We start from the raw sequence: 16,021 nt of genomic DNA, 5'->3' as shown, positions 1-16,021 counted from the left end.
ACTCACTTTACTCTTTGTTATTTTTAGTGAATGTTTTAACACAAATAGGCTATTATTACCATACCTAACTACAACATCACTTAAACCTTTGTACTTTCAAGTGAAATTCTGTTTTAAACTGTTTGACAAATCTGCAAAACTTTTCCAAACAAACATAAATCCACATCGGTGCCTCATTGTGAAGCTGGGGTTAATAAAAAGGGGTTTTCCAAAAAGCTGGCTTCCCATTTTAAATCCCAAAGGAAACAATGCTCTCTGGTACAGAAATAAAAACAGCTGAATGGAATTATACTAAATTTGGCATAGAGTTAGATCTTTAATCAGAAAGTGTGCTTTGTAATTCGGTGTAATTGTGTTCAGTCATTTTCGAGAAATTAATGTTTAACTCCTTGGGTACCCTGGACGTAACGGTTACATCCTAGCTCTCGCCACAGGGGCCTGGCACCCTCCCCCGGGCAGGGATGGAAGGGGAATCGCTTCCCCTTCCACCCCCGCCCCCCTGACCCCTTGTCGCGTCTGATGACGTCAGCGTGTGATCGCGCGCTGACATCATCATAGGCCTGCCCCTCCGTGCTGGAAGCTCAGTCTCCAGCGGCGATTGGAGGAGAAATGCTTTTGCATTTCTCCTCCGATCACTGGAGTGGCCGAGAAAGGCATCAAAGGAAAGGAAAGGCCTTTCCTTTCTTTTGATGTCTTCCTCAGCATTTCTGCTGCCCGATCGCATGCCAAGGGTTTTTTGTTTTTTTTGTTATTAAAGAAGGGGAGCGGCCCCTTGGGCAAGGGCTGCTTCCCAGGGGGGCAATTTATTTTTATGCCACTTCTGCAGATCAGCCAATTATAATTTGGCTGATCTGCTCCCAGGGGGGGAAGAAACCACTAGACACCAGGGCTAAAAAAAAAATTTTGTTTCTTTTTTTTTTATGTATGTGGGGAGCAGCACTTTAGGCAAGGGTCACTTCCCTGGGGGCAAATTTACTTTTTAGGCCATTTCTGCCCCCTATTTTTATTAGGCCAATCTTCCCCCAAGGGGGGCAGAAACCACTAGACACTAGGGAATTTTGTTTTTTCTTTATGTTTGTAAATAAGGGAAGCGGCCCCTTGGGCAAGGGCTGCTCCCCAGGCAGAGCAAAATATTTTTAGGCCCTTTCTGTTCCCCCTAGGGGCAGATCGGCCTATTATAATTAGGCCGCTCTGCCCCCACGGGGGCAGAAACCCCTAGACACCAGGGATATATATTTTTTATGTTTACTTTTTTTTTTTATATATGGGGAGCAACCCCTTAGGCAAGGGTCTCTCCCCTGGGGGCAAATTGTATTTAGGTCATTTCTGCCCCCCTTGGGGGCAGATCATCCTATTTTTGGAAGGCCCATCTGCCCCCAATAGGGGCAGAAAGCCCACCAGAGACCAGGGAAGATTTTTTTCCAAAATAAGAGGGTGGGTGTATGGCCATTCCCCAACCCCAAGTAATGGGGACAATGTTGTACTGCCCACTATTGGGCAGATGGGGTAATTACCCCCGCTCCACACCCCTGGGAGGAGGGGCAGAAAGTCTACTAGATGCCAGGGAATAAAAAATAAAAAAAATAGTGGGGAGGTGGCTACCAACGAGTATGGGCCTGGTTATGCCTCCACCCCAACTGAAGGGGGTAAGTCTTTCAGCTCTACCCAAGCACACTAAAACATCTTACCCCACTGCATGCAAGAGGACATATGATTTTTATGGGTTTTGGTTTTACATTTGGGCCATGAGAGCTTGGCTAACTCTAAAAATCGTCCCTACTGGAATGGTGAGGTCTGCACTTTTTGGACTTTGGGATGCTGCCATGTAGAAAAATCCACAAAACCTAAACACATCTGAAAACTAAACATCTGGGTGATTCCAGGGTGGTGTGCTTCTCATGCACCCGCACCATTTTCTTACCCACAATGCCCTGCAAACCTCCAACTTTGTTGGAAATCACACATTTTTCCCACATTTGTGTGATGGAACCCTCCAGAATCTGCAGGAATCCACAAAATTCCTACCACCCAGCATTGTCTCATCTATACTTATAAAAATTCTGCTGCAATTGTCAGCCTAAAAATGTTTTTTTTTTCAAACTGCCCTTTTGGACCCGCTTTGGTGCCCTCTCAATTTCGACATGTTTGTGGCTCTTCCCTGGCCCACCTACGCAAGTGAGGCATAATTTTTACCGGGAGACTGAGGGGAATGTTGAGTGGTAGGGAATTTGTTCTAGTGTGGTGATCCTACACAGAAATGTGGGAAAAATCAGATTTTTAAAAAATTTGAGGTTTACTGAGGATTCTGGGTAAGAAAACATTAGGGATCCACGCAAGTCACACCTCCATGGACTCCCTCGGTTGTCTAGTTTTCCGTAATGTCTGGGTTTGGTAGGTTTCCTGAGATGGCTGCTGAGCCCAGGACCAAAAACAGAGGTGCCCCCTACAAAAACAGGTCGTTTTTGTATTTGATAATTTTGATGTGTCCAGATAGTGTTTTGGGGCATTTCCTTTCACGGGCACTAGGCCTACCCACCACAAGTGAGGTACCATTTTTGTCGGGAGACTTGGGGGAACGCTGGGTGGAACGAAATGTGTGGCTCCTCTCAGATTCCAGAACTTTCTGCAACCGAAATGTGAGGAAAAAGTGTTTTTGTGGCTAAATTTTGAGGTTTGCAAAGGATTCTGGGTAACAGAACCAGTTGAGAGCCCCACAAGTCAACCCATCTTCGATTCACCTAGGGGTTTAGTTTTTAAAAATGCGCAGGTTTGGTAGGTTTCCCTAGGTGCCGGCTGGGCTAGAGGCTAAAATCCACAGCTAGGCACTTTGCAAAAAACAGGTCTGTATTCTTTGGGAAAATGTGATGTGTCCACGTTGTGTTTTGGGGCATTTCCTGTCGCGGGCACTAGACCTACCCACAAAAGTTAGGTACCATTTTTATTGGGAGACTTGGGGGAACACTGGGTGGAAGGAAATTCGTGGCTCCTCGCAGATTCCAGAACTTTCTGTCACTGAAATGTGAGGAAAAAGTGTTTTTTGGCCCAAATTTTGAGGTTAGCAAAGGATTCTGGGTAACAGAACCTGGTGGGAGCCCCACAAGTCACCCCATCTTGGATTCCCCTAGGTGCCTAGTTTTTAAAAATCTCGCAGGTTTGGTAGTTTTTTTTCTCTGTGTGCCGGCTGAGCTGGAGGCCAAAATCTAAAGCTAGGCACTTTGCAAAAAACACGTCAGATTTCAATGTAAAAATGTGATGTGTTCATGTTGCGTTTCCTGTCGTGATCATTCGGCCTACCCATGCAAGTGAGGAACCATTTTTATCAATAGACTTGGGGGAACACAGAATAGCAAAACAAGTGTTATTGCCCCTTGTCTTTCTCCACATATTTTCCTTCCAAATGTAAGACAGTGTGTAAAAAAGACATCTCTTTGAGCAATGCCCTGTAATCCACATGCTAGTATGAGTACCCCCGGAATTCAGAGATGTTTAAATAACCACTGCTTCTTAACACCTTATCTTGTGCCCAGTTTGTAAATACAAAGGTTTTCTTGATACCTATTTTTCACTCTTTATATTTCAGCAAATTAATTGCTGTATACCCGATACTGGATGAAAACCCATTGCAAGGTGCAGCTCATTTATTGGCTCTGGGTACCTAAGGTTCTTGGTGAACCTACAAGCCCTATATACCCACGCAACCAGAAGAGTAGAGCAGACGCAACGGTATATTGCTTTAAAAAATCTTACATTGCAGGAAAAAGTTACAGAGTAAAATGTGGAAAACAATGTCTGTTTTTTTCACCTCAATTTCAATAGTTTTTTATTTCCGCTGTTATTTTCAGTAGGAAAACCTTGTAGGATCTACACTAATTACCCCTTGCTGCATTGAGCCTACTTTTCTGAAATATTTAGCTTTCTGGGATCCATATTTTCCACACCCATTTTTGTCACTAACTGGAAGGAGGCTGAAAGCACAACACCAAGATTGTGTTGAAAAATGTGTTTTACTGATTCAAGTATGCCTGTTCCTGAAAGCTGGGGAGCTGGTGATTTTAGCACCACAAACCCTTTGTTGATGCCATTTTCAGGGAAAAAAACACAAGCCTTCCTCTGCCGCCCTTTTTTCCAATTTTTTATTTTTTTTTTAAACTGAATTGTCACTGTGTTTTGGCTAATTTCTTGGTCTCCTTCAGGGGAACCCACAAAGTCTGGGTACCTCTAGAATCCCTAGGATGTTGGAAAAAAGACGCAAATGTGACATAGGCAGCTTATGTGGACAAAAGGTTATGAGGGCCTAAGTGCAAACTGCCCCAAATAGCCCAAAAAAAGGCCTGGCACCTGAGGGGAAAAGGCCTGGCAGCACAGGGGTTAAAAAGGTGCCTGATCTAATCATGGAGGGGTTCATAATTTAGAGCTATCAAGACGGTTAATCCCATGGGGATAAGGCAGTACCCAAAATAAAAAAATATGGCCCTTTGAGAGGACAAGAGAGCTTTTTCTCCCACCAGCTATTATGGTACTGATGGACCGGTCCTGGTCTAGGTCCAGATCCAGGTCCTGCGTGCACAGTGATTTGATTGGCTGTCGCAACTCAGTGAAAAAAGTTGCAGCTGTCATTACAGACCTCGATCCCCATGTCCTAAAGTAACTTTTTTTTTAAATGTACAAGGGGGGGGGTACAGTAGGTACATCCTCACCACTAAGTACTTGTGAGTTGACCCAAAGGCTCAAACTTAAAATAAAATGACCCATTCATACTAAACACAACTTTTTTTAATACCTCTGTATCCAGTGGGATTCCCGTGAGGTATGGAAAAGGAAGTAAAGGCCCATGGGAAGGATGCAGCACTCTGTAATTTGCTCTGTTGGTCCCACAGTACACTGCATGACCTTTGGTAAATAACAAAAAAATAAAAATGAAAGCAGCCATTTGATTGCTCCCCGCTCCTCCCCCGGGAACGCTACTCAAAACATAAACCTGCAGGTTACAGAAATAAACAGGAGCAAACCTCCTGAAGACCATTTGTCGTTGTTTCTAAGAGGCATCTAGAAAAAGTCCATTTCCACCATGGCATCTAGAGAAACTGGGGAGAACCGGATATCAATCAGTGCAAGCACTAGTCTTAACTTAACATCAACGTCCCACTATGAGGATGTAATTGTGGTGCCTACAGCATCATCAGCACCACCATCAAATAGGCTTAAGAAAGAATCAGACATGTGGTAGTTCGTTTACCTTCCACCAGTGCTTAATTTGTGCTTGATGTTTCCGGTGCTGAGCACCAGCACTTATTTTTTAGGGCCGGGGCTTATTCTTCTGCCTCAAGCATTTGCTGCGAGCAAAAGACACATATGAGAAAGACGGAAGAAGGGAAAAACTAAAAAGCGTCATAAAAGGAGAAAGTAGAAAGCTGCAAGAGTGAGCTGAAGGAGCAAGTAGTGGCTTTATGTGGATTGAAGAGGCCCGAGACAGGTTCAGGGTTATGCCGCCTCAGTATTCCATGTTCACACATTTAATTGCAGCAGCCGTGTGTTTAAGAGGATGGTTTTGGGCACCGGCACCTTTTTATTTACAAATTAAGCACTGCCTTCCACCATGGAAAAAGAAAATCAGTGGACAAAACGTTATAAGCACGTTATGCAATGAAAAACCTCTTTTTGGGCCACTCCGGGCACTATTCCATGAATATTTCTGGAATGAGGATGCAACTAAGATCAATGCAAAGAGGCTGCCCAGACCGAGTCAGAGAGAGGGGATCCAGGAGGCGAAGAAAAAGTAGAGACAGCACCTGCTGATGTATTCAAATGTCAACAAGAAGAAGCGGAGTACAATATGTGGCATTTCACAACATACTGCAATGTGTCAAAAAATAATTAGGTGAAATAAAAAACTTAAAACCAGTTTAATATCATTTACATAAACATTCTGAATAATGGAAAAAAAACATAAAAAGGTTATAAAATGACAAATATAAAAAAAGTATGTCCAAAGCCAAAGTCCTGCATGGTACTACCCTTTCATACAGCTAATTGCACTCTGTAGAATTAGTAGGGTAGATTGCTAGTAAAAGATTAGATGCAGTCAGAGTGTCAGGAATAAGGCCATGCGCGGTCCAGGTCTCGCCCGAAACTCCTCTGCGCGGCTCTTCGGCGCTTTATGCGCACCACTTGTCATCCCCTCTTGTTCCAAAGGTGGCCATCAGCGTCGTCTGCCCTGTGGCAAAGCTCATAGAGCAGCAGGTTCAGGACATTGGTGGACAAGATGCACTTTTTTGGAGGAAGCCGTTACTTCCAGAAGTAAAGCGCCCCTTAGCACAACTAGCAAAGTGTTTTCAGTTTCCAGAGTACAGCGGCCTTGGCGCGACGATCAAAGGCGTTTCAGAGCACAGGTGTAAAGCGCTCTTTGCACGGCAATTCAAGCACTCCAGTTCACAGATGTAAATTGCTCTTGCCACGGCAATTCAAGCGCTTCACTTCACAGATGTAAAGGGCTCTTGGCACAGCAATTCAAGTGCTTCAGTCCACAGGTGTAAGGCGCTCTTGGCACGGCAATTCAATTGCTTCAGTCCACAGGTGTAAAGCACTCTTGGCATGGCAATTCAAGTGCTTCAGTCCAAAGATGTAAAGCGCTCTTGGCACGGCAATCAAACAGCTTCAATCCACAGGAGTAAAATGCTCTTGGCACAACAATCAAAGTGATTGAGGCCACATGAGTAAAGCACCCCCTTGGTATAATGAGCGTAGCGCGTCAGGCAAGACAAGTAAAAGCGCTTCCGGGTATTATAAGTAAAGCGCTTCAAGTTCAATGAGTAAAAACTTTTCGGCCTTTATAGTTGTGAATGTGAAAGTATTTTTGGAGATAAGCAAATAATAGTTTTCATTGTTGTTTTGAAAGCACAATATGTGAAAAGCATATTTAATTCTTTGAGATTTTCTAGGTCATGATCAAAGGTTTATGTTATGAATGCGTAGATGTTATAGGATTGATATTTTGAGTATAATCATAGTCCAAAGCTCTAGCCATCTCTTGGTTCTGAGGTCGTAGTTTATTCTTGTTCCATGTTTCAAAGAAGGGGCTTTGCCCTCATTTCAAAAGGGGTCTCCATCTGATATCTTGGAGACTCATTTAGTCAAGAGTCTATTGATGAGTTACATTTCTATGAATGAGTAAATACATATTTGTTCTAACCTTTTCTTTTCAGATCTCTCTCCCTGCTGTTCCCTACCTTAATTCCCTTCCCCCGACTGGCTTCATCATAACTCTGTGCTAAAATAGCTTTCTGCGTTGGTGACACCGGAAGGTGGGCCTTTTGTTCAGCAACGTGCAGATCTCGATGAAAGGACACTGTGACACAGAGGCTTGAGGCTGTGCCATGTTCGCTAAGCTCAGTGCACAGAAACATAGGTTGTGCAACATTGTAATTGCCCGTTCTACCACCTTACACATCTAACAAAATTTAAATGTGATAAAAATGCCCCAAAGCTTTGGAGAAAAATGTTATGAAAAAGTTTAATGTGACATTATAGTTAGATATGGTAACAATAACTTAACTTACATAAAAGCACCCCAGAAATTCACTGAAAAAAACAAAGGTTAAAGTATCCTTATAGTTAGATGTGGGAATTTGACCTTAACTTTCAGGAAAAAAACTCAGACATTCACTGAATATAAAGACTGAGATGATCAGTGACGTCATCCATGAAACCAATAAGCATCTCATGAGAGATGTAATATGTGATGTCTTAAGCTATGCATGACTGAAGCTATAGTTTGTTCGCAAATTTCAGTGTTGTTTTTGCTTTTAAACATACATTTTTGGGTGACTTCTTTATCTAACTTTAATGTCACATTTTTCAGTGACTTACTAGCGTTGTCCATTAACGTATGGTCTTATTACCATACCTAACGATAATGCCAAATTAACTTTTGTTTTTTTCATTGCATATATATAAATACACACACACCCACACCCACACACTCATACCAATACATACACACGTACACAAACACAGACACCTGCACAAATTCATACATTTGTACAGAGGATAGTAGTTCAGTAATAGGGCACTATGTTATTGTCAAGAGGCTCTGGTAACAACATAAATCACAAGACTAAAAGCTGAGAAGTTTTCTAAATGTCAGAATGGGAAATGTTTATTTTTTTAAACAGGGAAATGTTTATTGAAAGCAATAATAATAATCTTTTGATATTGGCAGGCAAATGTCAAGAACATATTTTAATATGTAATAAACAATGTAGGTTAATTGAAAAAACACCATTTCCTTTGCTAAAAACACATTCTGTTTATAAAAGTTAGGCATGTTGCCTACCTGCAAGGTAACCCTAACAATGGACCCTGATTGCAATTTGAATGTTCAGGTTTAAATGACCTTTCCTCAAGAGGATGCTAATTAAAAAATGATAATGGTAAACTTAGCGAAGTGAACATGCTGCATGAAAGACAAAACTAACAAAAGAACTTGAATGTATATAGAATGTTTTAGTTGTTATTACCTTTCCCAAAGTGAATGAGGTTGAAAAAATAATAGTGCTAAATCTTTTACAGACTTGTGGTGGCTATCTTTATATAAATTCACTGTTATATGATATAGAGGCTTTGACCCAGACCAGTGGATCTAGTGTAGTTTGGTTAATCCAAATTCGTTAGACATGTACATTGTAAACATCAATTTGTCACCAGGCATCTTCTAAGTATTCATTTCCAGGGGAGACTATTAGACCTCTTCGGAAACTGCATTTTATGGTACATTTATCAACATGGCAACAGTACTACAAAAGTGCTATAAAATGCTATTCACAAACCTGTGAGTGTAAATCTACATCTCCACCTCCCTTATATTTTCTATGCGGAGATCCTCACACATGCATGTTTACTACTTAGTAGTGAATCGGGCTGTGTTTGGAAAAAGGGGCGTACTTACTAGTAAATGGGAGTCATTTAGAGAGTGTCAGGGAGGGGGTAGGGAGGAACATGCACTCATCCACAAAAGTAAGCCCATTGCGATTTACAAACTGCAAATCTAAAGTTAATACAGGCAAAAGGGCCTAAAGGGGAGCAAATTAGTAGCATAGAAGACAATGCAGGTAGGAAATTAAGATAAAACCAAATTATGATAAACTCAATTAATAATTATTAGACGTGATGTGCAGAATTAATTAAAAGCAGTTTAATTATATTTTATTGGCAAATATTGTTACATTAATTTACAAATTGGAAAAAGGTTAAAATATTTTATAATTAAATAATAATTACGCTTTTTTTAGATTGTTGAACAATTTGAAAATATATTTATGTTTATTTTGTAACTAGTTGAAATAATTGAATTTAATTTTACATTATTTCCTATGGGGTTTTATTTTAAGACCCTGCCTCTATTATTTTCTTTGGGAGTGTGCTGTAGTACCAAAGAATGGCCATGTGTGGAGCAAATTTACTACTGCTTCGTTTTGGCAGGAGTAACTTAAACTCGAAAATGTGGATTCCTGCCACCCCTTAGTTTCAGGGGGTTGGGACATTTAGGTCTACACTATTGAGCAACTTTCCATTCAAATTATGTGCATAGCCATGAGTAGTAAAGTTACTCAAAGAGTGAATTGCCCCTGTAAATTACTCACAAGTGTATGTAAGCTTTGTGAAAAGACTGAAAGTGTTTACCTACTTTAATTTCTTGTTTTAAGGCAGTTTAATGTTAACAAGCTGTGATTGTTAACCTACCTATTTAGGGGTCCTATTTGTGGGTCCATGGACATTCAATCAAACCAAGGAATTGTATTGGTTAATATCCTATTATTTATTTGTCTGGGTTGCCACCACACATAAGAATGTGCAATAAACTATGTGATTCATTAAGCAGATATACTGGTTTTATGGCTTTTTGTTTGGTACTTTGAATCAGTATATTTTGGTAAGGTTTTATGTAGGCTCAGGTGAAATTTACTGTTGGTGTAATTCACATCATTTTGGGAATTTTGTGTTATGTTTGTTATGCAAAATTCCTAAATGGTGCCACATCACATATTTAGGCAGCATTCTTAACAAATTTTACAGCGAACCCTCAGGAATAATGTGAATGGTCAGAACACAAGCCGATGTTGCTCACAACACTTATGTTTTTTACACTTTCATTTTTACCCTAGAAATAAAGTATTTTGTGTAATTAAGAGTAGTTTTACTGAAATTGCATGTAATTACTTGAAAGCAACTTACATGATTTTCACACAGCCCTTGCTTTATGCATGCACACCTTTTTTTAAAAAGTTGGGTTTTTTATGAATCATTGCTTTTTGGCTATTTGATCAATCTAAACAAGCAATGATTAATAATATTATTGGTTAATAATTATGTATTTATCCTTCCAACAAAAGAGTATCCTTGTTGTTATTGTGAAGCCTTGCTCAGTCCATTACTTCTCAGCTGTTTCACTGTGGTAAGGTTAGTAGATTTATTGATTCATATGTGTGGATTCCTGGAAAGCTTCAATACGTTATTTAAGATTTTAAGCTATTAATGTACATTTATGACTCAAAATATCTTTGTGAATATGCCCCATTGTTATCTCCTCAATGCTGTGAGTTACGAATAGAGCAAAGAAAAGGTCCACCCATGCTTCAAAAACTTTCATTAAAGAATTCTTAACCTCAGCTTCTATGAAGTTTGTAACTATTTTTAGAGCACTGGAATATTGGGGGCTCCACTGAAGACAATGAGGAGGCGCAGGTCTAATAATGGCCGGCATAAGCCTTTCGCTCTAACATTCCAATGCTTATATTTCTATTTCACTCTTTCTAATTTAGAACATTCTACCCTCAGTGGGAGGTGTGTTCCAAAAGTCTTGTAGCCCTTCTACCTCGAGCTGTACTGGTTACTTAAGGCCTCCTTTATTGTTATGTCTGATTCTGCAAATGCAAGTCCATCCTGCCAGCAAACAACATAACTCCTCCTTGTCCATGCCCCAATATCCTCTAATGCTTAATGTAAGGGGAATGGCTGCAGGTACAGAAGCGAGTAGTCCCCAAAAAAAGTCAAGTGACACAGGTAGAGTCACAGGACAGAAATGCCACCGACAGCACCACAGGTCAGGCGAACCAGTCCCAAATGATCACACTGAGAATGAGTAGTATTGTTGTTCAAATAAACCAATTCAACATCAGCCTGCCAAGGTGCCAAGCCGCCAGCACCATGCCACCCAGCAGCTCCAGAGGAAACAGACCAACACCCAAGTGCCTGGATACCGTATTGGGTGACTAGCCATGCTTTATAGATCCTGATTGCTTGATTGATCCTAACACATCACAGGCACCACCAGATAAGTGCTGAAACTAAACATTAAAATGACCTACCTGTGCCAGCATGATAACACGATTTGTGCATTTTCCCAATGAAAAGCTCTAGTCCAATAATAGCATAGATTATGATAACAAATAACACCAAAAGGGCAATGTGAAGGAGAGGAACCATGGCTTTTATTATGGAGTTCAAAACAACTTGTAAACCTAGAAAGAACACAAAGAAAAAAGAGATTATTGCTGGATAATTTAATCAGCGTTCACACATTCAATATAGCAATGCTGATGAGATAAGGAATACCACTACAAGTAGCTCCTCTTTAAAAAGTGGTAAACATGATTTTGTGGCATTGAAGACATTTAAATTATGATGTGAATTATGAGTTTAGTGACTGTATTAAAATACGTTTTGTGCATCTTTCATTTATAAGTAACATAAAACAAATAGCACAAAAATGTAATCGTGCTCTTTTGTTACCTCTGGTTTACTGGTGATTTCCTATTGTCGGTCTTGGCTTACTTCTTACTTACTGCTGGAACTCAGGAGTAAACCAGGAGTACTACCAGAGGAATTCACAGCAAAAGTTTTGTAAAACTAATTATTACATTCATCCTTCAACTTCCAAGCTTTGATATGGTAGGAAATTCAACACCACTTTAAGTGGGATTTAAAGCAGATGTGGCTGGAGGCTTTGAAATCTAGTTACAGGCCAGTAGTCAATCTCAAAATATAACTAAGCTTACTGATTTGAAATAGCCCATCCACAGGTTTATGTAAATATTTCTCAAATACATCTTTGTCTCTAATCAGATTTCTAACAGTGTTATCTAGGGTTACTGATAGTGGTAAAAGCAATATTCCAGGATGAAATCTATTTGATAGACAAGGGCACTGAACCTTACATTGGCTATAGGTTTACAGTATTGTTTGCAGAAGGTCTGTGGAGTCTTTCTATAGGCAGACCTATGTATGATCTTGCTTGCAAAGTGCTTCAGGAAGATCAAAAATAGTTTGATTTGTTTCAAATAGGGAGTCGTCTGTTCATATACCAATGTTATAGGAGCACATTGATGGCAGTGGCATGATTTGTAAGTGGGAAACGTGGAGGTGCTCCATTGGGAATCAAGAGTTTTAGAATGAGAGTTTTACGATACTGTACAGCAGTCAATTTAAAATGTGAGGATGCACATCAACAAAGGTTGTAAAACACATTTCATACTTTTAACTGCCCATGGTTGCTGTTCTGTATTTGAAATCAAGACAATGGTTAGCCAGTAGGAGGGTACTTTAGTTGAGGATTAGGTCTTGAGAACCTCAGCCTCAATCAATGTCTGTGTGAACATTTCATTAGGCTAGTGGTCATGTTAAAGGTGTGGTCTGAATCCAGAGTTTTCTTGTCAAGGTACAGCACAAGGATGAGAATGTTGGTTCCAATGGGTCTCAACACAACTAAGAACAGCATTGAGGATGGGGGATGTGTGCTCGTGTTCAGAAGACCTGATTTCCGAAGAAATTAACGGGTCTGATTCATCAGACAAAGGGCACTATCCTGGAAGAATTTAGTTACCTGATGCCATTGACAACAGGAAGAGTCAGAGGTGTGCAGGAATTGCCTAGTCTCAGATTGAAAACCTAAGTCTGGAGGGTCTCAAGATTGTTTGTTTGAGCTGGAGGCCCTTGAACACTGTGGACTTCGGAGTTCAAACCATAAGGTAGTGCAGCAGGATCAAGGTCGTCCATGAAAAAAAACATAGATGTGGAAGTGTGAACTGCATACCAACAAAACTTCTATGGAGGATAACCTGTCCTAGACATCCAGATCCATAACATTCATTGGCCCATATGCCAGCAATCTGAAAAAAGGAATGGATTGGTCCTGTAGATATTGTCTGGTTCGGCAGAAGGAGCCATATGCCTCCTCAGAAATGATACTTGTGTAATTTAATCCAAAATTTGTATATTGCTGAAGATGGGCAAGCCTAGTAGCACAGGGGCAGCTCTTCAGGAGTGCTATTGTGAGATACATTTGTTAGCACTTTCAACATGCTGGGCAAGGTTCAATTATCCTGAAGACAGTTTTTACCCCAGGGGTGATTCTCTGACCAATTCTATGGTCACAAAAGAAACAATCTTCCCATCGGGTGGCTACAACAAGACCTGCAGTGTGACTGATGATTTTTTTAATTCCAGAGAAGATTGAGGGCCGATACTTTAAGAACGGCAACAGAGGATCTAGGTAATTCAAAGGTGAACACAATCCTCTCTTTCCTTCTAAAACTGGAGGGAAGGCTATGGTGTTTTTATGAAAGATGGAGTGTGATAACAAGCAATATATGGGTTTTGCAGACTGTGCATTGGGTTCTGACTGGGGTGCTATAGAATACTGGATCAGGAGGTGGTGCCCAAATGCAAGCATTTCTAACAGAGAGAGTGCTGCAGAGATGGACGGAATGCTGTTCAAAGAAGCAATAAGTGAGACCACATTCGATCCATCAGGATTTCTGAGCAACATTGTGATTGAGGCAAAAAGGCAACAGACAGGATTGTAATAAACCTGAAAAATTTCAACTACTTATGAGGGTGCCTACAATTCAAGATAGAGGGCATCCATCTTCTGCAGAACATCTATGAACAAGGAGATTGGATGGTATATCTGGCTCTAAAGAAGGCGTACCTGATGGATCACCTTTTTTGGTCACAGCACAGATTCCTGCATTTTTACATTGAAGGAGTTGTGTATGAGAAAGATAATTATTGTCTTCCCCCTGGCGCTTCACAAAGTTGATGAAATTGCTGATAGCATTCCCAAGGATCAGGGGGTTCAGATGATTATCTTCTTGTACAGTATGTATATCATGGAGTAGAATGAGGCACTAGCCAGAGAACATCTATGCATTACAGTGTCTCTTCCAGAATGGCAGAATAGCATGGCTTTATGATCCAGATGTGCCGGAACATATCCCCAAACAGGTAATGCAGCTTAGAAAGTTCACAACAGATGCCATGTCGATGACCCTACAACTCCCTTAAAGGGCAATATAAAGAGCGAACTTCAAAGGATTCTCTATGGGGTCAATATTTCTTTGAGAATAGCGCTAAGTATTCTAGGCACATCAATACAGGCAACTATACTGGGCCCTTCAACCCCTGAAGATTTTCCATCTGGGCAAAGGGCTGTCTAAGCCGGAGAGTGTGGGACTGCCAGAAGATGCACACCAGGAGATCAGGCTAGACCATGTGGAGGTTTGAAATGGCATGACCATGGTGCTGCCCTGAATCTGTAACATAGTCAGGTGCCAACAAATGGAGACAGCAGCCAGATAAAGAGTGTTCTCTACTTGGAGGACATGGTTGATGGACGAAGTGGGGTTGCACGCACATAGTCTAGAACTGTTGAAAGGCCTGTTTTTAGTAATATGTCTGGCAAAGGGGAAGACGAGGCATTGTATCCTAACCTGAATGAACCTCATCTGGCTGTCAGACTTCAATCACCCAGGAGGTACTCATTCAAAGCCAGTTTGGTACTTTTGTCTCAGACATTTTGATGCAAGATGAGTTTCTCCAGGGGTTTGCGAGTGTCATAGCAGACTGGAACTTCAGAATCTGCAAGATTACGTGACTGTATAATGGATCTGGAGATATTTCAAGGACTGGTGTGGCCTGTTATGCATGCATATGTTCACCTTGAAGTTGAACATCTAGTTTTCAGTTTTCTTCACCTGGAGACTGTACCTAGAAGCAGAGGTGGTGAATGTTTTCCGTGAGTGCTGGAAGAACTAAATAAGCTATGTTCCTTTAGTTTGCGATAACTGCCCCAGAGGTATTGCAGGTTAGTCAGCAGTGAGCAGATTTGATATAGGCAATTCCTACTTGCAGGTTTCAAGTATGGTTTTCAGTTCTTTTCGAACTCAGGATTTTCCATTCCCTCACACTCAGTCTCTGATGCTTGAGTGTGACAGGAGCCCTGTTTCTATTGACAATGGAGATTTTTCTGAATTTCTTAGTCTGCGGGGTTTGAGAGGGTATTGGCAGTTCCCAAGACTTTTGTAGCAAGCATTGTTCATCATACAGCAGAATTGTGCCCCTGGAATCAACAAGAGATATCAGTCAGCCTGGAAACAAAGGAATGTTTGATGTATGCAACAGGATACCAGATCTGTGGGGGCAGAGGTAAACAGCATTCTTAATTTCTCGGCAGAAGTATGGGGCTCGGACATGGCATATGGCAAAATGAATACCTTTCAGTCTGCTATTTTGATGGGACATATGCTCCTTAATGGTCCTCTGGCTGGGTCTCTTCCTTTTGTGAGTCATCTGCTTGAGGACATTCTGCTATGCAGACCATCAATAACTAAGGGGGTCATTCTGACTTTGGCGGGCGGCAGAGGCTGCCCGCCAACGTCCCGCCGTCAGAATACCGCTGCGCGGTCAAAAGACCGCCGCGGTAATTCTGAGTTTCCCGCTGGGCTGGCGGGCGACCGCCAGAAGGCCGCCCGCCAGCCCAGCGGGAAACCCCCTTCCATGAGGATGCCGGCTCCGAATGGAAGGGGTGCGACAGGTGCAGTTGCACCCGTCGCGATTTTCAGTGTCTGCTTGGCAGACACTGAAAATCTTGGTGGGGCCCTGTTAGGGGGCCCCTGCAGTGACCATGCCATTGTCATGGCACTGCAGGGCCCCCCAGGGGCCCCACGACACCCGTTACCGCCAGCGA

General features: G+C 41.5%; 1 protein-coding gene across 2 annotated transcripts in view; it reads right to left on the bottom strand.

The window, feature by feature from the left end:
- The window catches only part of CACNA1D (calcium voltage-gated channel subunit alpha1 D), a 1,248,477-nt gene that overhangs the window by 648,765 nt on the left and 583,691 nt on the right, over window positions 1-16,021 (bottom strand). For both annotated transcript variants that reach the window (XM_069206436.1, XM_069206437.1), the window contains exon 6: window positions 11,364-11,516. In XM_069206436.1, coding sequence (XP_069062537.1) covers window positions 11,364-11,516 — 153 coding nt within the window. The remainder of the gene's footprint in view (window positions 1-11,363; window positions 11,517-16,021) is intronic.

Source organism: Pleurodeles waltl, chromosome 9, assembly GCF_031143425.1.
Source record: "Pleurodeles waltl isolate 20211129_DDA chromosome 9, aPleWal1.hap1.20221129, whole genome shotgun sequence".
NCBI classification, from domain to species: Eukaryota; Metazoa; Chordata; class Amphibia; order Caudata; family Salamandridae; genus Pleurodeles; species Pleurodeles waltl.
Note: the sequence above shows the minus strand (reverse complement) of the source record. Positions and strands in the feature narration are given on the sequence as shown.